The sequence below is a fragment of the Pelophylax lessonae genome (assembly GCF_965119305.1).
Source record: "Pelophylax lessonae genome assembly, chromosome: 11".
NCBI lineage: Eukaryota > Metazoa > Chordata > Amphibia > Anura > Ranidae > Pelophylax > Pelophylax lessonae.
The window spans coordinates 135,069,577-135,095,314 of NC_138778.1; the positions used below are offsets into that span (position 1 = coordinate 135,069,577).

General features: G+C 45.9%; 1 protein-coding gene and 1 pseudogene across 2 annotated transcripts in view; one reads left to right on the forward strand and one right to left on the reverse strand.

The window, feature by feature from the left end:
* Positions 1 to 639: 639 nt before the first annotated feature.
* Positions 640 to 25,738, forward strand: part of GALK1 (galactokinase 1) — a gene marked incomplete at its 5' end in the record, with an annotated part of 33,517 nt that continues 8,418 nt past the window's right edge. Inside the window, 7 exon segments of the mRNA XM_082272386.1 lie at positions 640 to 679; positions 682 to 779; positions 6,944 to 7,133; positions 16,300 to 16,419; positions 16,801 to 16,936; positions 18,690 to 18,871; positions 20,800 to 20,950. Of these exon segments, the coding sequence (XP_082128512.1) occupies positions 640 to 679; positions 682 to 779; positions 6,944 to 7,133; positions 16,300 to 16,419; positions 16,801 to 16,936; positions 18,690 to 18,871; positions 20,800 to 20,950 (917 nt within the window).
* On the reverse strand, positions 3,528 to 6,354 carry LOC309566917 (annotated as a pseudogene). Its single transcript has 3 exons — positions 6,329 to 6,354; positions 5,862 to 6,045; positions 3,528 to 4,828 (listed from the first exon to the last, which is right to left on the reverse strand). The product of its transcript is annotated as an uncharacterized misc_RNA (transcript).

Sequence of the window (25,738 nt, forward strand, 5' to 3'; positions counted from 1 at the left end):
GGAGGGGAGAGAGAGAGGTAGGGAGAGGAGGGGGGGGGAGAGAGAGGGAGGGGGGGAGAGTGAGGGGGAGAGAGAGAGGAGGAGAGAGGGTGGAGGGAGAGGGGGAGTGGGAGGGGGAGAGAGGGAGGGAGGGGAGAGAGGGAGGGAGGGGAGAGAGAGAGAGTGAGGGGAGAGAGAAGGAGGGAGGGGAGAGAGAGAGAGAGGGGGGAGAGAGAGAGAGGGATGGAGGGGAGAGAGTGACGGGAGAGAGAGAGGAGGAGAGAGGGGTGGAGGAGAGAGAGGGTGAGGGGGCAGGGAGAGAGAGAGGGGTGGAGGGAGAAGAGAGGGTGAGGGGGCAGGGGAGAGAGAGGGGTGGAGGGAGAGGAGAAGAGGGTGGGAGAGGGTGGAGGGATGGGGGTAGAGAGGAGGGAAGAGAGAGAGGGAGGGGAGAGAGAGGGGATATCACACACAATTCAGCAGTACAACTAGTGTGTGTGTACAATTCAGCTTCTCTATGGTGAGAGAGCAGCCAGAACTGCTCCCCCCTGCTGCCTACACTCGGTATTACAGGTACATGATTGACAGCACAACCAGGAAGTCCAGTAGAAAGTCTGAGGGCTGTCACATGACCGGTGTGGGCGGGGCGGCGCAGTGTACAGTATGTCGGCTCCAGAGAAGGAGGCTCGCCGGGTGTTCTCGGAGAGTTTGGAGGAGATCCGGAGATCGCGGTGTTCTCCCCTGGACGGGTTAATCTGATCGGAGAACACACCGATTACAATGCTGGCTATGTACTGCCTATGGTGAGATCCCCCTCTCTACACCATGACAGGACGGGTCACGTGTCCTCCCCCTGGTCACATGACACAGAGAGGACAGACAGTGCTCCTGTAATGAATGGGCTGTGTGTGGATTCTAGTCCCTGTCAGGGATGTGTGGTCCTTCCTCCTCAGGAGGGGAGCAGCACCTCTGTGTTGTCATCCTATCACTGCCAGCCATTGTTAGTGACACCCCTGATGTGACTGGGGACAGTAGGATTGCCACCTCTTCCCTTTACACCCAAACCCATAATAATTACACAGGTTCTGAGGCAGATTAAGGTGGTGAATAAACTCACTTAGTGCCTTAATATGTATATCAGCCTCAGAACCTGTGTAATTATTATGGGTTTGGGTGTAAAGGGATGAGGTGGGAACCCTGTTACACACACAGCACAATGTTCCAGCATTGTACACAATGACAGCTCACATTAGCATAGCACACACATGTGACTGGGGTCTAAGTGCTCTGTGTGTGTCCATGTACACTCTTATCACTTCATTGTTGGTGTTTGCTTTTTGCACACTGCACTGCGGGCTCAGGAATAAAAATCAGTGCAGGGTGTGGTGACATTTCAGGATGAGATCTCAGTGCCGGGTGCAATAACAGCACAGGATGAGATCTCAGTGCCGGGTGCAATAACAGTACAGGATGACATCTCAGTGCAGGGTGTGGTGTAATTTCAGGATGAGATCTCAGTGCCGGGTGCAATAACAGCACAGGATGAGATCTCAGTGCAGGGTGTGGTGTCATTTCAGGATGAGATCTCAGTGCAGGGTGCAATAACATTACAGGATGAGATCTCAGTGCAGGGTGTGGTGTCATTTCAGGATGAGATCTCAGTGCCGGGTGCAATAACAGCACAGGATGAGATCTCAGTGCCGGGTGCAATAACAGCACAGGATGAGATCTCAGTGCCGGGTGCAATAACAGCACAGGATGAGATCTCAGTGCCGGGTGCAATAACAGTACAGGATGAGATCTCAGTGCCGGGTGCAATAACATTACAGGATGAGATCTCAGTGCCGGGTGCAATAACATTACAGGATGAGATCTCAGTGCCGGGTGCAATAACATTACAGGATGACATCTCAGTGCAGGGTGTGGTGTAATTTCAGGATGAGATCTCAGTGCAGGGTGCAATAACATTACAGGATGAGATCTCAGTGCAGGGTGTGGTGTCATTTCAGGATGAGATCTCAGTGCCGGGTGCAATAACAGTACAGGATGAGATCTCGGTGCCGAGTGCAGGATGAGATCTCAGTGCCGGGTGCAATAAGAGTGCAGGATGAGATCTCAGTGCCGGGTGCAATAAGAGTGCAGGATGAGATCTCAGTGCCGGGTGCAATAAGAGTGCAGGATGAGATCTCAGTGCCGGGTGCAATAACAGCACAGGATGAGATCTCAGTGCCAGATGCAACAGGAGTGCAGGATGAGATCTCAGTGCTGGGTGCAATAACATTACAGGATGAGATCTCAGTGCCGGGTGCAATAACATTACAGGATGACATCTCAGTGCAGGGTGTGGTGTCATTTCAGGATGAGATCTCAGTGCCGGGTGCAATAACATTACAGGATGAGATCTCAGTGTCGGGTGCAATAACAGTACAGGATGAGATCTCAGTGCCGGGTGCAATAACATTACAGGATGAGATCTCAGTGCAGGGTGTGGTGTCATTTCAGGATGAGATCTCAGTGTCGGGTGCAATAACAGTACAGGATGAGATCTCGGTGCCAGATGCAATAAGAGTGTAGGATGAGATCTCAGTGCTGGGTGCAATAACAGTACAGGATGAGATCTCAGTGCCGGGTGCAATAACAGTACAGGATGAGATCTTAGTGCCGGGTGCAATAACAGTGCAGGATGAGATCTCAGTGTCAGGTGCAATAACAGTGCAGGATGAGATCTCAGTGCCGGGTGCAATAACATTACAGGATGAGATCTCAGTGCTTGGTGCAGTAGCAGCGCAGGATGAGATTCCAGTGTCGGGTTCAATAAACGTTTGGGGTGTGGTATCAGTGCTGGGTGCAATACCAGTGCAGGGTTTGGTATCAGTCCTGGGTGTGATATCATTGTTTAGGTGTGTCATTAGTGCTGGGTGAGATATCGGTATGATGTCAGTGCAGGGTGTGATGTCCTTGCTGTGCTGCACAGATCCTGACTCATACAATCACATGCTGTGTATGGGTAGGGAAGTGGTCATGTGATATGTCAGTATACAATGGAGGGATGGTATGCTTTGTGTGTATTGTCAGTGTGGGGTGTGTTGTCGGTGCCAGGTGTGATATCAGTGTTGTGGAGTCGGTAGATAAATGTTCCGACTCCTCAGTTTTTTGTACTTCCGACTCCGACTCCTCTGTATTAATATGCAAATGTATTTTATCCATTCCTTGAAGGAAAGAAAGGCAACATACATGTCATTACCACAGGACTACTGGCTGGGAAGCCAACTGTCTACTGTATTGAACAGTTTAAGCAAAAGACAAACACAATAAAAACAACAAAGTTTTATTCATTTTTTTTTTTATTAATTAATCAAGTGGCTGGATAGTAGCAGCAGGCATAAACATCAGGAACAGGAACTTTACCAGTTCAAAAATACAAACCACATTATTTGGTTGTTTTAGAACAAAAACAAAGCTTATCTATGTGAACCAAAAACAAAATCTGTAAAACCTAGAAATGGTTTATATTAATCTTGAAATGTAGTTATAGGCTTAGCAAATGCAAATCAATTCAATGTAGAGTTAAGGAAGAGAATTGCCTCTGCCAGATCCTCTTTCATAGAGGCTCTTAAGTCAGAATTTATTATTTTTAGGGCTGAAAATAATCTTTCGACACTGACTTGGGTGGGTGGCATTGCAGTAACTATTCTGGCCACATCACTAACGATCTCTGGATAAACAAGGATGGCTTCTTCAACAGTAAGTTTTGATGAGCGATCATACTTTTCAACTTCTTTTAGTGCTTTATAAAACTCCTGTTGGAATTTTTTTTATTTGGACATTTACTGGTTCTGTAACGCTTATGCGACATCGCTTTCCTTTAGCAACTTCCATTTTGTCTAAGAAGGAATCAAAGTCTAATTCTTCGTTTGAAGAAGATGATCCTGAGTTACCACTATTGCTTAAAAGAACTTCATCCTGTGGAGGTATTTCAGGTCGTAATCCCTTCATGCGAACTGCTACATCATAGAGGGCCTTTTTCCCCAGTAGCAGTCTGTTCACTGTTCAACAAAAGTCGACATAAATAGCCGCTAACAAGATTTCATTCTCCAGCAAAAGACTCTCTTTTCATCATTGAAGATGCAATGCCCTCAGCTATTAACCCTCCATTTTTGTTCAGGCGATATAACAGGCTCTTCCATTCCAAGAGGAATTTACCCGGGCTTAGATCATCACATTGCAACCTCTTGGTGACAGTGAAGGGGTGAGAAAGAAGGTTCTCCAGCTCTTTTGTTTGTGTCCACTGGCTTTCAGTTAATGCAAGATTTTCATTGTCCATTTCTTCTATGAAGTCTTTAAGTTCAAGCAAACGCTTCACCATTAAATAAGTGCTTCCCCAGCGAGTTGTTTGATCCAAAATTGCTCCTTTTCCTGCACATCTTTTCAAAATTGCATCTGTTTTCAGGGCCCTGGCTGCAACAGTTACTTGCCGTAATTTGCCAATTAGTGTAGCTGCATGGCGATCTTTTAATCCATCTCTTATGGCAAGTTGCAGTGTATGAACAGCACATCGCATATGATGAATAGTAGCAAGCTTCAATGCTTCTTCAACAAAGTTGTCTAAAAAAATGTCAGCATTCTCTTCAGTTTCTAAACTTTCTCCAATACTTGCAGAGCTGTCTTCCTCTAACTCTAATATCTGTTTGTTACCTTCTTCATCTGCGTTCATCTTCTCAATTGTGCTCAACATGTTAGAAGCATTATCTGTCACATCACATAAAATCTGTTCCTTTGTAATTTCAAAATCTTCTAGAACACCCTCCACTAACTTCTGAAGGTAATCACTGGTGTCATGTGCCTGAGTGTCCTTTAACCACTTGCCGACCGCCGCACGACTATCTACGTCGGCGGTCAGCCCCTCACAGGCAAAGTGACGTAGGGCTACGTCACTAGCTTGTGAGGGTCTAGGGAGCGAGCGCGCGCCCCCGCTCCCGAGTGGTCACGGACCCCCCCCGCGCCCGAGTGGTCACGGACCCCCCCCGCGCGTGTGACCGGCGGACCCGATGTCCGCCGGCCACTCTGCGATCGGCGGGGGAGAGGGAGAATGTCAGGCAGCTTGTGTAAACAAGCTGCCTGTCATTCTCCTCGCTGTATGAGAGCTGATCATCTGGATCTACTATGTAGATCCGTTGATCAGTCTGCATACAGCTGAAGCCCCAGCCAATCACAGTTAGAATCACGCCCCTAGGGACACACACAGCCCCTCCCTCTCAAATAAAGTTAACCCCTTCACTACCAGTGTATTTTTACAGTAACAGTGCATATATATAGCACTGATTACTGTAGAAATGTCACTGGTAACCCCAAAAGTGTCAAAAATGTCAGTCAAGGGTCCGATCTGTCCGCCGCAATGTCGCAGTACCGCAAAAAAAATCACAGATCGCCGCCATTACGCGTTAAAAAAAAAAACAACAAAAATGACAAAAATCTTTCCCTTAGTTAGTAAACACAATAACTTTTGCGCAAACCAATCAAAATACGCTTTTTGCGATTTTTTTTTTTTTACCAAACATATGTAGCATAAAACAAATTGGCCGAAAATTTTAAAAAATTTTGATTTTTACATTTTTTTTTTGGGGGAATTTCATATAAAAAAAAGGGAAAAATATTGCTATTTTTGCAAAATGGACGCTCTTTTTTTGTTTATAGCGCGTGATCAAAAAATCGCACAGGTGATCAAATACCGCCAAAAGAAAGCTCTGTTTGTGGGAAAAAAAGGACGCCAAATTCGTTTAGGTACAGCGTCGCACGACCGCGCAATTCTCCGTTAAAGTCACGTAGTGCCGAATCGCAAAATACCCCCTGGTCGGAATGGGGGTAAAATCTTCCGGGGCTTAAGTGGTTAATCCGAAGGTCCGTGTTAATGTTTTGTTATTTTCATCCACAAATCTAACATTAATAGCAAAATAATTGACTCTATGACGTGTGCATGCATCCATTTTAAGCAAGACAAAACGTCCTTTCAGTACTTTCTGTAGTTCTTCCTTTTTACATTTGGCCTCCTCAATTATAAGTTTCCTTACACTAAGTCATTAATTATAACTTTTTGTGAATTGGGACATTTAAACTTGCTTTTTTTTAAATTCCAGTCTAAATTTAGTAGGAGCCGGTGCATTGTTTGCCGACTCCGACTCCAGGTACCCAAAATTTCCTCCGACTCCTCGACTCCGACTCCACAGCCCTGATGAGTATCATGAATACCTGTCCCCAGTATGTGATTCCCGTGATTAAAGTCAGACATGCCACCTGTTTTTATCTTATTCATCCTTAGATGAGGTGTCTGTGTTGGTTTTCTCTTTCTTATCACCTGGTGATCCTGCCAGTAACACACATCCTGTCCTAGGCTGACAATATGAAGAAGAGAGAACTACAGGATTCTGCCATTGCCAGTCATGGGGTTGGGGGGGGGGTGGGTGTCTGTAGTCCTCAGAGAACAATTTAACTGATAAGGGTGTGCAGAGGCAGAGAGCACAGGAAGTTCTCAGCACACAAGATTTCTGCCAGGATCTCCAGGTATTTTTGGATCTTATCCTACAGATATAAGAAAACATTGAATGCAATAATCAAAGGGATACTAAACACACACTGTCCAATTTACATTGTCCCTTCTCTTTCTGTATGGGGATGGCGGCACTGTAATTATTTTCATTAAAAAAAAAAAAAAAACATCTGTGTGTATGGGGAGGGAGGGGGTTGTAGTACATTGGTAACATGTATATTGTATTGTCTCTCAGGCCTTACCCCTCATCACTGTCAGGGTGTGCTGTGTGTATGGGGAGGGAGGGGGTTGTAGTACATTGGTAACTTGTATATTGTATTGTCTTTCAGGCCTTACCTCCCAGCACTGTCATGGTGTGCTGTGTGTATGGGGAGGGAGGGGGTTGTAGTACATTGATAACATGTATATTGTACTGTCTTTCAGGCCTTACCCCTCATCACTGTGATTGTGGGATCTCGGCGTGATGATGGGAAGATTTGTCTTGTGACCACGGCTGAGGGGGCGGATGAACCCCATAAGGTGGAATTTGTGGCCCCGAGTAGAGACAATCCGCTGGTCCCCGGGACACCCAAATGGGCCAACTATACCAAGGGGGTAATCCAGCACTACAGAGGTGAGAGAATGGCAGCAGGAGCTCCAACAAGTGCTTACTATCTGACCTTTTCTCATTGATGGAAAAGCAGCCATACCTGCCGGATCCCCATACACATGGATAGGCTCACCTTGAGATCCTCCGCCAGTACTCTGCACATACCTGACCTCTCACAGACTCTCACTTCTGGGGTGTTACATCACAGTTTACAAGATGTCACACCTGCTCAGACACACTGCAGGGGTCTTTGCTAGAGTACTATGGTGTCCTTTTATGAACGGGTGAATTTTTTTCTCCGCTGGCTTCTCTACAGTTCTCCGGGGAAAATGATCACATCTGGCACCCATTTTATGAATCGGAGAACTTCAGTTCGCCCAGGGTGATCAGAGGAGAACGGTTTTCTCGGAGATCTGTGTAGAAGTCAATGGAATGCCTGTAATCTCGTGAGACAAAGCGAGATTACAGTAGTATGAAAATCCCTGGCGCGCTTTAACAAGCAGAGATAAATTATCACTGCTGAGTACACGAGGTTATAAATAATAGTCCCCTTACATAAATATATATATATATATACACTGAATACACATACACATACATTGTGTATATATATATACACATTAAATATATATCTATATGTATGTGTGTATATATATATACATGTGTATATATACATAAATATGGCAGGGGGACATGATTACTGTGTTGGGGGGTCTGAACGAGGAAGAAGGAAGTCGATAATCTTCCTTTTTCCCCCTCAGTTCTCCCCCGATTCTGTCTTCACTCCCCGCTTCACAAGCTCCAGGCTGGTGGACCCGGGAGTGTGAATTCTGGCCCAGATCGCCAGTGAAGTGCGGGGATCACAGCTTCATAGCCTGGCCATTTCTGTGTCAGTCAATGACAGATTCCCGTGTGAAGAGATGATCAGCGGAGAACATGTTCTCCTGCGATCATTTCTGTTTCATAAACTGAGAATGATCGGAAATGAGCTGTGATCAGCAGGATCACTGCTCATCTCCGTTTCATAAAAGGACACCTGTGTCTGCACATGTGGACAAGCCATGACATCATCCTGGCCTAGAATAGGAAATAATGTGCCGGCGGGGGATCCTTATGACAATGAGTTGTTGTCTCTTCTGCAGTAGCACACACCTGCCTGTTTGTAGTCTGCTATTACCGTGATGGATTATAATAGAACATTATTGGAACTTTTTCCCCAAAGTTTCACATAGACTTTAGCGCAATTACTGGAATGCATGTGTGTTTTTTGTAGTGTGCTATAGAATGCATACTGAATGCATGTACAGTTCCACATGCATTCCTGCCACAATCTAGCTGTGCCCGAATGACTGACTCCAGTGCGAATGCATGGGATGACATCAGTCCTCCCAACCCCGCTGGTTAATCAGGAGGTAGAAAACCCAGCATCCAGAAGTGCTAAACACAGTGCTGCACATGTGATCAGTTATGCCACCAGTCATTTAATGGCTTGATAGTTCGGTTGAGACAACAAGCAACTGACAGTTCTCATTTGATGGCATGCCTTGAATGCAACTGTTTTGGGAAACTGTTAGATTGATGGGTTTAGTTCCACTTTAATAGAGCAACAAGGGAGTAAATAGGAGAAGTCAGTCATTAGTGTGACAGAATGTGTTGCTGTATGGTATGTAGAGCGCAGTTATCTATATCAACCATGCAGATTTGTTTTTCATGAATGGTGTATTCAGATGGTCAGTTTCTATGAAAGACTGCACTTTACTCTTTATATACTAGGTAGCTTATACCTTCCTATGTTGGTAACACACAAAGGTGGACCGAAATCAATGCTTTTTAAAAAAAAAATAAGTCCGATATTTTTTTTTTTTTTTTAATCAAATTATTTTAATAAAATGCTTTTGAAGTTAAAGTCTATCTAAAGATAGTTTTCTATTTTAAGCTACATTATTAATTTAGTTTATTCAGCATGAAATAGAGCAGGGGTGTCAAACTCAATTTCATTGTGGGCCGCATCAGCATTATGGTTGCCCCCCAAAAGGCCGGTTATATCTGTAAGATTAGATGTCCAGAGCACCCCACGCCCCCTTACACCCTTTCATGATATGTCAAGACTCCACACCATCAGAAGTCAAGAGTCCCCCACCCTTTCTTACATCACAATGCACCCCCTTACCTTGTGCTACTGCCAGAAAGAAGATGCGGTGGATCAGGGAAGAAGAAATTGCAAGGTCTGGAGGACGACCAGAGGAGGGCTGGAGTCAGCTGACAGAGTCTGCTGAATGCTGAGACCAGGGGAGGCAGAGACAAGGTGATGTTGTGGCTGCAGAGAGAGGTGCAGGATCTGTAGGAGGAATTCTGCCCTCCTCTCTGCTGCAGACTGCTAAAAAGGGGGGGGGGGGCAAAGACTAGCCTTTCTGCAGCAGCACAGAGAAGGACAGGATCTGGCAAAGGAGTTCTGTCCTCTCTGCTGCCGACCTACTGAGCCAAGGTGAGTGCACAGACAAGGGGGTTCTGCAGCTGCAGGAGAGGTGCGAGGGCCACATGAAATGGCCTGGGGGGCCGCATTCGGCCCCCGGGCCTTGTGTTTGACACCTGTGAAATAGAGCTTAGTTATGTAACATATACACAGTATCTCACAAAAGTGAGTACATCCCTCACATTTTTTGTAAATATTTTATTATATCTTTTCATGTGACAACACTGAAGAAATGACACTTTGCTACAATGTAAAGTAGTGAGTGTACAGCTTGTATAACAGTGTAAATTTACTATAAAAGAGGGGGGTAACCAGCGCTATGGATCAGAAACTCCAGAAGCCAACCCAGGCACACCCAGGAAACTAAGGATTAGTGCAAATGAATGCTTTTTTATTATTCAAGGAAAAACAGGAGTTAATTTTAATAAATGGAAATAGCAGAGGCAGCTAGACCAGAGAAAATGAATTCACTCCAGTTCAATGCCATTTTCTTATTAATCAGATGAGGATCCATCGGTCTGCAAAGATAGATTGGGGACAGGTCTGAGAGCTCTTTTTTACCTACCCTATACAGCCAGTGAGTATTATCTAGCTGCAGGGTAAGTGCGACCTCTTGTGGTCAATTTGGAATATCACACAAAAAGGAACTCACCAGTAGCCTCACGGCATTTTCTTTATCGTGACTGTTATTCTCATTCCCTCATTAGGGCTTATTTTAATATTTATTACACCACATTTTTTATTCATACCATACCTTGCTCGTTTTACCATCTGATTTTATATGTGGGTCAGTTTTTAAAAACCTTATTACAGCAATTTTGCACATATTTTTTTCTGCCTTTTATGTATACACTATTTTATATGTGCACCTTTTTACTGAGAGTGGGCCAGTTTTTACAGCTCACTTCTTATCACAGGAACTAATTGCATTTTTTCCTGCGCCTATTTATTTCTCAGCACTAAGCACTTCTTTCCTCCAAACCACTATCTACACACACTGAACATACTTTTTAGGTAGCGCAGTTTCCAACTTTTTATCCCAGTGTAAATTTACTGTCCCCTCAAAATAACTCAACACACAGCCATTAATGTCTACGCCACTGGCAACAAAAGTGAGTACACCCCATAAGTAAAAAGTCCAAATTGGGCCCCATTAGCCATTTTCCTCCCTGGTGTCATGTGACTCATTAGTGTTACAAGGTCTCAGGTGTGAACAGGGAGCAGGTGTGTAAATTTGGTGTTATCGCTCTCACTCTCTCATACTGATCACTGGAAGTTCATCATGGCACCTCATGGCAAAGAACTTTCTGAGGATCTACAAAAAATAATTGTTGCTCTACACAAAGATGGCCTAAGCTATAAGAAGATTGCCAAGACCCTGAAACTGAGCTGCAGTATGGTGGCCAAGACCATACAGTGGTTTAAGAGGACAGGTTCCACTCAGAACAGGCCTCGCCATGGTCGACCAAAGAAGTTGTGTGCATGTGCTCCGCGTCATATCCAGAGGTTGTCTTTGGGAAATAGACGTATGAGTGCTGCCAGTATTGCTGCAGAGGTTGAAAGGGTGGTGGGGGGGGGGGGGGGGGGTGTCAGCCTGTCAATGCTCAGACCATACACCACACACTACATCAAATTGGTCTGCATAGCTGTCATCCCAGAAGTAAGCCTCTTCTAAAGATGACACACAAGAAAGCCCTCAAACAGTTTGCTGAAGACAAGCAGATTAAGTACATGGATTACTGGAACCATGTCCTGTGGTCTGATAAGGCCAAGATAAACTTAATTGGTTCAGATGATATCAATTGTGTGTGGCGGCAACCAGGTGAGAATTATAAAGACAAGTGTGTCTTGCCTACAGTCAAGCATGGTGGTGGGAGTGTCATGGTCTGGGGCTGCATGAGTGCTGCCTGCACTGGGGAGCTACAGTTCATTGAGGGAACCATGAATGCCAACATGTACTGTGACATACTGAAGCAGAGCATGATCCCCTCCCTTCAGAGACTGGGCCGCAGGGCAGTATTCCAACATAATGACCCCAAACACATCTCCAAGATGATCACTATCTTGCTAAAGAAGCTGAGGGTAAAGGTGATAAACTGGCCAGACCTAAACCCTATTGAGCATCTGCGGGGTATCCTTAAACGAAAGGTGGAGGAGCGCAAGGTCTCTAATATCCACCAGCTCCGTGATGTCGTCATGGAGGAGTTGAAGAGGACTCCAGTGGCAACCTGTGAAGCTCTGGTGAACTCCATGCCTAAGAGGGTTAAGGCAGTGCTGGAAAATAACGGACAAACAAAATATTGACACTTTGGGCCCAGTTTAGACATTTTCACTTAAGGGTGTACTCATTTTTGTTACAAGCCATTTAGACAGCAGGGGACAGCAAAGTTACACTGTTATACAAGCTGTACACTCATTACTTTACATTGTACAAAAGTGTTATTTCTTCATGAAAAGATATAATAAAATATTTACAAAAATCTGAGGGGTGTACTCACTTTTGTGTGAGATCCTGCGTGTGTGTGTGTGTGTGTGTGTGTGTATGTATGTATGTATGTATGTATGTATGTGTGTGTGTGTGTGTGTGTATATGTGTGTATATATATATATATATATATATATATATATATAGTATATACACACACGTACATACACAGACATATATATACACACACAAGTATAAAGCCCTTTTAAAAGTTCTAGTACAGTACCTTTCCTCACACAGCCAGGTATGCAGTGTAGGGGGAAGCAGAGAGCACGGCACATTCCCCCTCCCTTTACTTTCACTTTGAGAGGCTGACAGAGCTCCATCACAGTGCCGATGTACAGTTCGGTGGGAGATCGGGCTCATCTGACAGCCCTTCTCTACCATGATCCCGCGGCACCCTAGTGTGCCGCAGCACACCAATTGAGAAAGGCTGAGATAGAAAAATGAGACCAGTTCCAATCAATCTTGTGATAAAGTTCCCTTGGTCCACCACGAGACGATATAGGTGAAATACTGACTTCTTCTTATCCAGTAAATAGGTGCTCTTTCCACAACCCAGGTGAAGTGTACACTTACACAGACACAAGTGTTAAACAAGCATCCTATACACTGTGATCCTCTTTCATTTCTTATCCCAATCTTGTAATCACCACAGTACTTTCTCTTCAATATAGTGGTGTTAAAAGGATACCAGAGAGTGTAACATAGTGTAGTAGGTTTTATTAGAAAGATTTGCTCACACAAACATTCAAATACTACTCCCATATTGTGGGTGTCTGTAAGGCACCAACACAATCAGATCAGCGGTATTGCTCCGCCATTCGTGGCCACGGAACCGGCGTGCATTCCAAGCTTGGCGGAGTAGGATCAGTGACGGACCAGATATGACATCAACGGCTAAGCCTCAATGCATTTTACGTGCTACATGTCCTCAGGAAGCTTGCGCCTCAGTATAGACTGGGGGCTGTAGGAAAAGTCTGCAGGAGCCTGGCATTGCCCCTCTGATCCACCAATTGAGGTTGAAATGCTTTTCAGGCTAAACAAAAAAAAAAAAAAAAGAATAAATGCAAATATTTTTCCTGCAAATGCTGTATGTATATCTGCATTATTGTTTTTGCAAACTGTGGTTTTAGGCTTTAAAGGATAAGTTCACCTTTGGGAACGTGTTGCATATTCCCAATGCTGCAGCCGCTTTCCGATTTACCCCCCGTGACAGCAGCACAGGGAGAGTTTCCCCATACTAGCTGTCACTTTCTAAAATCAACGTGGCTGTGCGGGGCTCCACCCACACAGCCGCTTCATTTATTCACACTACTCTGTGCGTAAATGAACTACAAGCACACAAACTCCTTTGCGATTGTCATCTTCTTCCTGTCAGATTGTATCTACTTGCCTGTCTGGGATGTATGGTACAGATACACTGACCGATCTGCAGGAGACCTGCATGGCACCAGCAATCTGTGGATCACTGGTGCAATGCTTTACAGGCTCCAAAAATAAATAAATGCACATTTCTCTTACGTCCTCCGACAGTCGCCGCCACCTCTAAGTCATCACTGTTGGGTATTGACTTCCGCTCCGCAGGAGTAGCTAGGCATAAAGACTTAGTCAAAAGAACAAAGGCATTTGCATATACACACCCATGGGGGCTGTCCCATCTGGTCAATACCCCCCTGCAGTGACCACTCCCAACTCAGTTTCTTTCTGCCTATTGGCATCGGGCCTCGGTGGTCCAGGTGTGCAAGGCTGCGACTTGGTCGTCGGTGCACACTTTTTCCAAATTCTACTAGGTAGATGTTCTGGCATCAGCTGATGCCTCCTTTGGCCGCAAGGTTCTTAGTGCGGCAGTGCCATGAAGGACCCTTGTTTTTTTTATGGGTCCCTGGCTGTTGGTGTTTGCTTCCTGGGCTGTTGCTCCTGTTGAGCATTGTTTACTGTTGCCCAGAAGGTTCTCTTACTGTGCGTGTAAGGTTTCTTTCTCTGATGTGGGTACTGCGTTGCCTTTTCTACGGTTGCGTCTCCCACCCCTCATGTCTATACTGCTTTGGGACATCCCAACAGTGATGACTTAGAGGCGGCGGTGACTGTCGGAGGACGTAAGAGAAAACTGAATTTTTGTAAAATCTTACCTGTAAAATTCCTTTCTCTGAGTCCTCAGACAGTCGCCGCCCCCGCCCCTCTTTTGGGGTTGTGTTCTTATTACCTACTGCTATGCTACCAAACTGAGTTGGGAGTGGTCACTGCAGGGGGGTATTGACCAGATGGGACAGCCCCCATGGGTGTGTATATGCAAATGCCTTTGTTCTTTTGACTAAGTCTTTATGCCTAGCTACTCCTGCGGAGCGGAAGTCAATACCCAATAGTGATGACTTGGAGGCGGCGGCGACTGTCGGAGGACTCGAGAAAGGAATTTTACAGGTAAGATTTTACAAAAATTCCGTTTTTTTTTTACCTGCAAAAAAATGTGGCTTTAGTTTTTATTTTGGTTGTTATTTTTTATTTTTTTCTAAAAAGTGAACTTTAAGGGAATAGTTGTGTATTGAAATGATTGTCTTTTACATTTTAGTGTCTCTGTACTTTTAAATGGTACTTCTAAAAAAAAAAAATCTGAAAGGGATTGATTGTAAATGATCACCTTGTAAAACAACCCATGCAGTTTAAAACATAAATTTGCAAAACATTTGTGTATAGATATAGATATAAAAAAATACATTAGAATACGTTTTTTAAAAATAATAAATGATCACATTCCCGTTGTTCTTAGCTGAGTAAGAGCTTGGGGGAGGAGAAGCAGCAGCACACTGATCTTCCCAGTGAAAGGCTTTGCACGGGGGGGAATCAGGACAAGTCATATCATTGGAGAAGCAGGCTGAGTTCCCAGTTTTCCCAGCATAGCTAGAAAACTGACCACGATGTGGTGTTCTGCTTAGTATGGTCAGTTTTTAATAAGAAAGCAGAGGGACTAGCAGGAACATCAGGGATTTCACAGAAAGGAAGCAATACAAAGAGAACAGGATATTTTTTCAGACAAGTATATGGTACAAGAAAAAAATGGGGGAGCAAACCCTAAACATGTATATCTAAAGCCAGTGCAGCTATGGACCAGGCAACATGTATATTAAAAAAGAATAGCGCACACATGCAAAAGAAATGACTATCAAATATGGAGACAATCCATAAATAAAAATGGGGATTTGGTCCCACCATATGGCCATATCGTGCTCAAGCCCACCACTGCGTCAAAGTACCCCATTATCAGTGGGTCCTACACTATCCATGAAAAAGGGGTGAGTCCAGCCTCTCTAACCCTTGGAGACAACACTCCTTGCTGGTATAGATGTGCTAATGCACTACAAGGGACTCCTCCTATATCTACTTGATAGTGGACTCTGATAGAGTACAGGTGTGTGTGGGGGGTGGGATGCTCAACCTCAGAAGTCTGGTCACATGTAACATACATGTTGCCTGGTCCATAGCTGCACTGGCTTTAGATATACATGTTCAGGGTTTTCTCCCCCATTTTTTCTTGTTTATTATGTATTCGGTCTGACCAGACTTCTGAGGTTGAGCATCCCACCCCCCACACACACCTGTACTCTATCAGAGTCCACTATCAAGTAGATATAGGAGGAGTCCTTTGTAGTGCATTAGCACATCTCTCCCAGCAAGGAGTGTTATCTCCAAGGGTTAGAGAGGCTGGACTCACCCCTTTTTTATGGATAGTGTAGGACCCACTGATAATGGGGTACTTTGACGCAGTGGTGGGCTTGAGCACGATATGGCCATATGGTGGGACTAAATCCTCAAGTATATGGTACAGCAGCCACATATCAGGAATATGAGATGTTGGGGTAACAAACACTAACTGATCTGATGCATCATTGGGGTACCTCAAAAGTCTGTTCTAGCCTCTTTCTGTTCTTTAGTAATCACTTTGTATGTGGTACCCTTACACAGAAGCCCACGGCCTTTTATTTTTAGACTGTAAATCTGCAGCTTATAATAAAATAATACCTGGGGATCCATGAAGGTCCTTGTTTAGGTACTTTCTGACAACGGTGACAATGCTCTGTTCTGTTACCCGATTGTGGTGTGTGTTGTCACCTTCTCATACATACTTCCAGAGGATACATAAAGCTGTGTCATCTTTCCCTTTCCTGTGTTGGAGAAACCTGAGAAGACCTCAGTATATGTTCATTACATTGTCCTCTTCTATTGTCTTCTGACAGCTGGGCCAGTCCCTGGGTTTAATGCAGTGATTGCCACCAGTGTTCCATTAGGCGGTGGCCTATCCAGCTCTGCGTCTCTGGAAGTGGCTACTTACACCTTTTTGCAGCAGCTGTGCCCAGGTAAGAATACCCCCCCCCCCCTCCATGGTAAGAATGGATTATATTTGGAGAATAAGGATTTAGTTTAGTGTCAATTTAACCCGTTCAGCTCCAACATAGAATGCATCAAGGTTAAAAAAAAACTATTTTAGGCCTCGATCTGAATTAACCTATGTACATACTTGTTCTTGGTCAGTATAAAAGCTAGTAGGTTAGTATTACAGCCAGGCAAATAGCATTTTCCCCAGTTTAGCAATGCACAGACCAGATATTTCACTAATGCAGTCTGCCTCGAACAGTAGACTATTAGAAGAAATGGTCATCCATTTAGTGTGTACACAGCACCCAGATCTGATGTTCTGCAGGTTCCATGTCGTGTGAATTGTGTCTTTATGTCCTCAGATGACGGTGATGTTGTCCAAAAAGCCTTGACATGTCAAAAAGCTGAACATACATTCCCTGGAGTACCCTGCGGGATCATGGACCAGTTTATTTCAGTGATGGGGAGAGAGGGACACGCTCTACTCATTGACTGCAGGTCAGTAGGGACAGATCGGACACTGCAGGGACCTTGTAATGTAGAACATTTTCCCCAGATACCTTCATACCTACCATTACGAGGAATGCTGGCTGGGTTTTATTTTTTTCTCTGGGAAGAAGTGTTTGCTGAACTATGTGTGACCATTCACAACTGCCTTGGAGCCTTTGGAACACACTGCGAAAATACTTCAGTGTAAAGCACTGCAAAGTGTCCCTTGAATGGCGCCTGTCCTGAGCGGCCAACCCCGTGTTCAGTAAACAGCAGGGCAGGTTCTTGGCATGGGATCCAGAAGCTAGTAGAGCTCACTGGAGTAGTGATTTCCAACTTCCAGGGGGATCCTACAGATATGGCACATTGTTGTTACAATGGTTCAAGCTGGATTAATGTAACTATAGAAAAATGTTCATACTTGGAATTATATATTTTTTTAACTTTTCCTCACTCTATCCCAGGCTAAATAAGCTTTGGTTTTAGATACACTTTAAACATATTTTGCTACTCATTGTATATGTAGCAGGATTCACAGCCGTTTTTCTGGATATGGGTCCCCCTGGATCACCGGGGGCAACAAAAGTACCTTTGTGCATATAAGTGTGAGCACTGGGACAATGACCAGTCCAGTATCTTTGTTTTTTTTTTTTTGCATTTATTGAGAACTTGGATGGGAGAAAGGAATGAGTGGGATTCTCCTTTGGCTCAACTGTGCACAATTTGCTAGGGATAACTGAAAATGCCGTTTGGCACTGACTTGACGCTGGCTAAATGCCGGCCAGTGCCGGTTGGCGCTGGTTAACGCTGGCTTGCTGTCTGTTAACTGCAAACTGACTTTGGACTGCTTTCTCACATAAAGAAGTCCTCTTTGAGCTCCCTTAAGCACTTCTTGCTGAGGTAGCTTCTTGTATGACTGCTGCACTGCTGAACACTTCAGGGCCCGCACTGGCACCCTCTCTCTCTCTCTCTCTTATCTTCAGGGCTTTAAACACTGGCACCTCCTTTCTCTACACCTTCTCTACTGGTTAGCTGGCTCCTGGATCCCTCTGATCTTCTGGAGTGGTCCCCTATCCTAGGCAGACCCCTGGGCAGTTTAAAGTACTCACGACACTGTTTTCCTGGAAACTTCTGCCCAGCAGATCCACTCGGTCCACAGCACACTGGATCCCTCTCTGCAGCTCAGCTCAACCTTCGTCCTCTAGGCCGACTGCCCAGGACACTCTCACTTGCTCTGACAGGAGAAGAGACAGCCGTCACCCTCCTCCTGGGACTCTGCTTCCCACCAAAGACGCCCTGTCACATGCTTCCCTCAGACTTATAACTCATCCCAGGGTGCAGTGCGCCAAACTCCGCCCACTGGGATAGCTACAAGCCCTGGTGTGCTATTGGCTAGGTTTCCTCCACTGTCCAATAAGAGCCCTCATTGGACACAGTGGGGATACTCCCCAGGCTCAACAGGTCACCCCTGGAAGCATGTGACAGCCTAACTAAATGATCAGGCCCCCCTGATATGCAGACAGGGCCACCCAAATGCTTTTCCTACATATAATAGTCCAATCTGAAAGAAGCCCTGTTTATGTTTTAATAGCAGCCAGTTAGATTATTTTTTCATAGGTAGTATTAACAGCTTTAATCTAATTGGTTATTGCACCCAGAAGCAGATCATTGCCCTTTCAGTCATTTGGTAAAGGTCAGCATTGTGAATAATTGATCTCTGTGCAATAATCACCTTTTTGTTGTATGTTTTCTATCTATTTAGATCTTTAGAGGCGACACCGTTTCCCCTGACAGACCCTGAACTGTCTGTGCTTATTACTAATTCCAATGTGCGGCATGAGCTAACAGGGAGCGAGTACCCAACACGCAGGAAACAGTGTGAGGAGGCTGCCAGGGCCCTCGAAAAAGAGTCTTTGAGGGATGCCAGTATGAAAGAGTTGGAGGGTGAGTCTGTTCTAAAGCCTAGCAGGAAAAAACGTTCTCTTAACAGCTAAGCCCCGGTTCACATTGCTGTGACTTGTCATGGGACTTGAGAGTTCAAAGTCTCATGACAAATTGCACCCCATTAACAGCAATGGAACAGTTCTAATCGGAGTGACTCAAGTCGCTCTGACTTAGAAAAAGGTTCCTGGCCTACTATGGGGCGACTTCAATACGACTTGCATTGACTTCTGTTAAAGAAGTCATATGCAAGCCATGATGAAGCTGTGCAAGGATGTTGAATTTAAAGTCACGGCAGTGTGAGCAAGGGCTTAAACAAGCAAAATGTCTAAACCTGTATGTGTAGGTTCTTCCATCCCCTCCACGCTCCCCTGCCATGTTTCCCAGGCTCCATGGTACCAGTATGGCATCCGTTCACTGATCTTCCCTTCCTGCTAATGACCTGGAAGGGACGTGTAAAACCTCACTACCAGGTCCTGGTGTCACTTTTCCTTGCTAGTTTGGCTAAGGAAGAAGCTATTGGAGCATGATCTGTGTTTTCATTAGCTTCATTGGAAGATCAGATGCGACATCAAGTCTTTTAGACCCCTGGTGTCTCATTAAAGAGAGCCTGTCACCAAAAAATGCATCACTTTTGTCCCCTATGTAATGTAAAAAATGTGTTACACTCAAACTCTCTAAACCCCCAGCCCCCTCAGAAAAAAAACATTTTTGAGCCCGCCCTACATAGATGCATGTACAAAAGAAAATGCATGCATCAGGGGCATGATAACCCTTAGGACTTTTAAAGCATTGCCAATAGAAAAGATAGAAGTATGGAAATGAGGGGAATGTATATGGCGCTGCCATGTAGGGCATTAAAATTTGTTGTTGTTTGACGAGCGTATGCAACCTCATCCTTTACCAAATAAATGGGATATATATGTGCAAAAAAATGCAAAAACAGCTGTGGCTTTGAAAGGGTGTAAATTAATATTAAAAGTTTGTTTTTTTGTAAATTAACAAACCTGTCATACTTACCTGCCTGCCGGTGCTCCTGGCTCCTCCCTCTTGACCAGTGCCCCAATAGCAAGCCGCTTGCTATGGGAGCACTGGTGTGTGCTTGCACCTGAGCCCCGCTCTATGCATCCATAAGACACATAGAGCTGCGGCTTGGCCCGCCCCCTGCTCTCTCCTCATTGGTGCACTGGCTGTGATTAACAGCAGTGGGAGCCAATGGCTCCTGCTGCTGTCTCAGCCAAGGAGGAGAGAGAGACCCAGGACAGTCGAGCCTCCCATGCACATCTCTGGATCGAGAGAGGGCCCAGGGGAGTATTAGGGGGAGCAGCAAACGGACCGTATTTGCCCCTTATGCACAGGATGTATAACGGTAAAAAAAAAAAAAAACATTTAGCCTTTACATTCACTTTAAGGCTAACTCAACGTTTTGCAAGAAAAAAAAAAAAATTCACCTTTATTGACTATTAAAATAAAAAAAAAAAAAATATATATATATATATATATATATATATATGCAAAGCATTGCAACTATGGTCAGTTGAGGGTGCAATGCTTTGACTTCTGCAGACCACTCCTCCAGCCCCAAGTGTGTAACTTGTTTATGGGACTGGAGTGATTATTAATGGACTACAAGTGCTGTGATGTCTGTTCCAAAGCCTTCATTGAGAATGCAGGCCCCTCTGCCACGCCACAGTGGAAGGCAGGACTTGTAGTTTTTACATTCACAGATTCCTGTGAACGAATGATGCAACAGTGCAGGCAGAGCCATGCCAAATTAAAAAAGACAGGAGCCAGCGGGGAGAGGAACCCTGGATTCTGTAAGGGGCTGCAAGCTATGACCATGTTTAATGTTACACCCTAAATATAGGCAAACTATGGTCATAAATATGGTCTTTTCTTTAAACATGTTGTTTTTTTTTTTTTCTTGACAGCCAAAAAAGAAAAGCTGAGCGAGGTGTGCTATAAGCGGGCACGTCATGTCATCACTGAGATTGAGCGCACTGCTAAAGCGGCACAAGCTTTGGAGAAAGGCGATTACAAATTGTTTGGCAAATTAATGGTGGATAGCCACAACTCTCTGAGGTAGGATGGACTGACTACATTTCTATGACCGTGATTGGCCGACTGAGTTGTCTGTTGGCATAGTTTACCAATCACAGAACAACAGAGAAGGGGGTGGTGCTGAAAATAACACAATAGAGTAAGAGAGATTATTGGCACCTTTTCAAGAAATTCTGGAGCAGATGTGTGACCTGGAGGTCCTACCAGGAAGCAAGCCTTTCTAAACCTGCTCCATTCCTGTGTCATTGGTGGAAAGTTCTGTAACCACCATGATGTCTTGGTAAAGTGGTGGGTTTACTTGAACAATAGTGGGGTTGTGCACCATAATAACATAGAGTGTCAGCATGAGGAAAGTAGTTCCACTATGGTCACCCCTGGCTGTGCACGGGAGCAGAGATACTGACAACTCTCTGCTAGTTCTCCCATAGGGCGTCACTGTAGCCTCAGCATGGGGCATGGGGGAAACCTTAACCACTTGCCGACCGCTGCACGACTATTTACGGCGGCGGTCAGCCCCTCACAGGCAAAGCGACGTAGGTCTACGTCGCTAGCCTGTGAGGCTCTAGGGAGCGAGCGCGCACCGCCAGAGGCGCGCTCCCGCTCGCTCACGGACCCCCCCCCCCCCCCCCGCGCGTGTTCCCGGCGGACCCGATGTCTGCCGGGTACTCGCGATTGTCTGTTACAGCGGGAGAAAGGCAGGCGGCTAATGTAAACAAAGCCATCTGTCATTCTTCCCTGTGTAAGAATGGAGATCATACGGTTCTGCTATGTAGGACCGTTGATCTCTGTTCTTACACCTCAAGACACATCCAATCACAGTTAGAAGCACGCCCCTAGGGACACGCTTAACCCCTCCCTCTCAAATAAACTTAACCCCTTCCCTGCCAGTGTCATTTTTACAGTAACAGTGCATATGTATAGCACTGATTACTGTAGTAATGTCACTGGTACCCCCAAAAGTGTCAAAAATGTCAGTCAAGGGTCCGATCTGTCCGCCGTAATGTCGCAGTCCCGCAAAAAAGATCGCCGCCATTACTCGTTAAAAAAAAAACAACAAAAATGACTAAAATCTTTCCCGTAGTTAGTAAACGCAATAACTTTTGCGCAAACCAATCAAAATACGCTTATTGTGATTTTTTTTTTTTACCAAACATAGGTAGCAGAAAACAAATTGGCCTAAAACGTTAAAAAATTTTGATTTTTACATTTATTTGGGGGAATTTCATATAAAAAAATGTGAAACATATTGTTATTTTTGCAAAATTGACGCTCTTTTTTTAGGGATGCACCGAAATGAAATTCTTGGCCGAAGCCGAATAATAATGAAATGCTTGGCCGAAGGCCGAATACCGAACGCGGTGTTTCGCATTTTTTCCATTTATTTTGCCAATTTTTAGGGGGCACGCTGATGGGCACATTTTATGTTAGGGGCACGCAGATGGGCACATTTTATGTTAGGGGGCACTCTGATGGGCAAAACAAAACATTTAAATCAGCGTTGCTCTTAACATAAAATATGCCCATTAGCGTGCCCCTTAAAATAAATGTCAGGGTCTGGACTGGTAGCAGGAGCGGTGCAGGGAGTGGATCCGCTGTGTCAGTGAGGGATTGGCGTGGACCGTACCGAAGGATCGGTTCTAAGTAGTTACTGGTTTTCACCAGAGCCCGCCGCAAGGCGGGATGGGCTTGCTGCGGCGGTAACTACCAGGTCGTGTCCTCTGGTAGCGGCTCAACCTCACCGACTGCTGATATAGGCGTAGTACAAAAGGGACAGGCAGAGGCGTAGTCAGACGTAGCAAAGGTCAGGGCAGGCAGCACAGGTTCAGAGGCGATAGTCGTTAGCAAAGGGTTCGGCAACAGGCAAAGGATTACACAAATAACGCTTTCACTAAGGCAACAAGGCAACAAAGATCCGGCAATGGCTGGAAGGGGCAGGTCACTTATATAGGAAACAGGAAACAGGAAACAGGTCACAGGAAACAGGTCACAGGAAGCAGGAAGGGAGGTTTGGACCAGGCACCAATTACTGGTGCACAGGCCCCTTAAATTTCAAACGACCTGCGCGCGCGCGCCCTATGGTGCAGGGGCGCGCGCTCCGGGAACCATGTGAGCGGGGAGCGGAGGAGGGAGCCGGAGCGGGCACAGGTGAGTGGATCTGGAACGAACGCTGCGAGCGCTCCGGTCCAGAAGCAGGGACCGGAGCGCTCAGCGTTACAGTACCCCCCCCACCTTTGGTCTCCCCCTCTTTTTGGTACCCAGAAACCTGAGGATGAGGTTACGGTCCAAGATATTCTCCTCTGGCTCCCAGGATCTCTCTCTTCAGGACCGCAGCCCTCCCAGTCCACCAAAAAATATCTTCTCCCCCTGACCAATTTAGAGGCCAATATCTCTTGAACGGAGAAGACATCCGAGGTACCGGATACAGGCGTGGGAGGGAGATTCTTGGGGGAAAAGCGATTAAAGACCGCAGGCTTGAGGAGGGAGACATGAAAACAGTTGGGAATTTTAAGGGAGGGAGGGAGATGGAGTTGGTAACACACAGGATTGATCCTCTTCTTGACCTTGTAGGGTCCCAAATAACGAGGACCAAGCTTGTAACTAGGAACCCTGAAGCGGACGTACTTGGAGGAGAGCCAAACTCTGTCCCCAGGAACCAGGACAGGAGGAGACCGACGTTTCTTGTCCGCTTGGATTTTCATGTGGGATGAGGCCTGTAAGAGGGACAGGCGCGTCTCACGCCAGATGGCAGAAAAGTCTTGCACCAGATCATCCACTGCAGGTACACCGGAGGAGGAGGATAACGGCAGAGGAGGCAGAGGATGACGACCGTAAACCACGAAGAAGGGAGACTTGTTGGTGGCAGAAGAGTCTTTGTGGTTATAGGAGAACCCCGCCCACGGGAGGAGGTCGACCCAATCGTCTTGACGGGAGGAAACTAAGTGGCGAAGGTAGTCGCCCAAGATTTGATTGACCCGCTCTACTTGTCTGTTGGTTTGGGGGTGGTATGAAGAAGAGAAATCCAGCTTGATTTTAAGCCGTCCACAGAGAGCCCTCCAGAACTTGGACACAAACTGGACTCCTCTATCGGAGACAATATGTGAAGGCAGGCCGTGTAACCGGGAGATGTGTCGGAGGAAATGCTTGGCCAACTGAGGTGCGGATGGTAAGGCTGGCAACGGGATGAAGTGCGCCATCTTCGAGAAGCGATCTACGACGACCCAAATTATCGTTTTCCCGTGAGATGGTGGTAGGTCCGTAACAAAGTCCATCGCGATATTGGACCAAGGGGTCTCTGGTATGGGAAGTGGCTGGAGAAAGCCGGCGGGTCTTTGGCGAGGGGTTTTGTCTCTGGCACATACAGAGCAGGACTGTACAAATTCAGAGATGTCCTTCTCCAAGGATGACCACCAATATCTCCTGGAGATAAGTTGTAGAGTCTTTCGGACGCCAGGATGTCCTGCGAGAAGAGAAGAATGTCCCCACTTAAGAACCTTTAGGCGAAGACGGGGAGAAACATAGGTCTTTCCGGGAGGGAGGTTACGCAAGTCTATAGGTGCCATGGTGACCAGACATTCCGGGGGCACAATGTGCTGTGGCTTGACTTCCTCTCCTGTGACATCAGACGAACGAGAGAGGGCATCGGCCCTGAGGTTCTTACTCGCTGGACGAAAGTGGATCCGGAAGTTAAATCTGGCAAAAAATAGAGACCAGCGAGCTTGGCGGGGATTTAGTCTCTGAGCAGACTGGAGGTAAGATAAATTTTTATGATCCTTGTAGATGTTCACGGGATGTACCGATCCTTCCAGTAAATGCCGCCACTCTTCCAAGGCCAGCTTGATGGCGAGTAATTCTCTATCCCCAATAGAATAATTTCTTTCAGCGGGAGAGAAAGTCTTAGAGAAAAACCCGCAAGTAACCGACTTGCCTCTCGTAGTCTTTTGCATGAGCAAAGCACCAGCACCAACAGAGGAAGCGTCTACTTCCAGGTAGAACGGCTTAGTAGGATCCGGTCTGGACAGAACTGGGGCGGTGGCAAAGGCAGACTTAAGAGCGCTGAAGGCCTTCTCGGCCTGGGGCGGCCAAGATTTCGGGTTAGCCCCCTTCTTGGTTAGGGCTACAATTGGTGCCACAAGGGTGGAGTAATGAGGGATGAACTGTCTATAATAGTTTGCGAATCCGAGGAATCGCTGGATGGCCTTAAGGCCAGAGGGACGAGGCCAGTCCAGGATGGCAGACAGTTTGGCAGGATCCATTTGTAGTCCCTTGGCAGAAATGATGTAGCCCAGGAAGGGAAGGCTGGTACGGTCGAACAAACACTTTTCAAATTTAGCGTAGAGACGGTTCTTTCTGAGACGGGAGAGTACTAAGCGGACATGAGCACGGTGTTGATCCAAGTTAGTAGAGAAGATGAGGATGTCATTCAAATAGACCACGACACAGGTATAGAGCAGGTCTCGGAAAATGTCGTTAACGAACTCCTGGAAGACCGCTGGAGCGTTACAGAGCCCGAAAGGCATGACTAAGTACTCAAAATGCCCATCTCGGGTGTTAAAAGCCGTCTTCTACTCGTCACCCTCTCGGATGCGAATAAGGTTATAGGCCCCTCTGAGATCCAACTTGGTGAAGTACTTGGCGCCTTGTAACCAGTCAAAGAGTTCCGTAATCAGGGGAAGAGGGTAACGGTTCTTTACAGTAATGCTGTTGAGACCCCGAAAGTCTATGCAAGGCCTAAGGGTACCGTCCTTCTTCGCAACAAAGAAGAATCCTGCTCCGGCAGGAGAAGAGGATTTCCTGATAAACCCTCTCTGC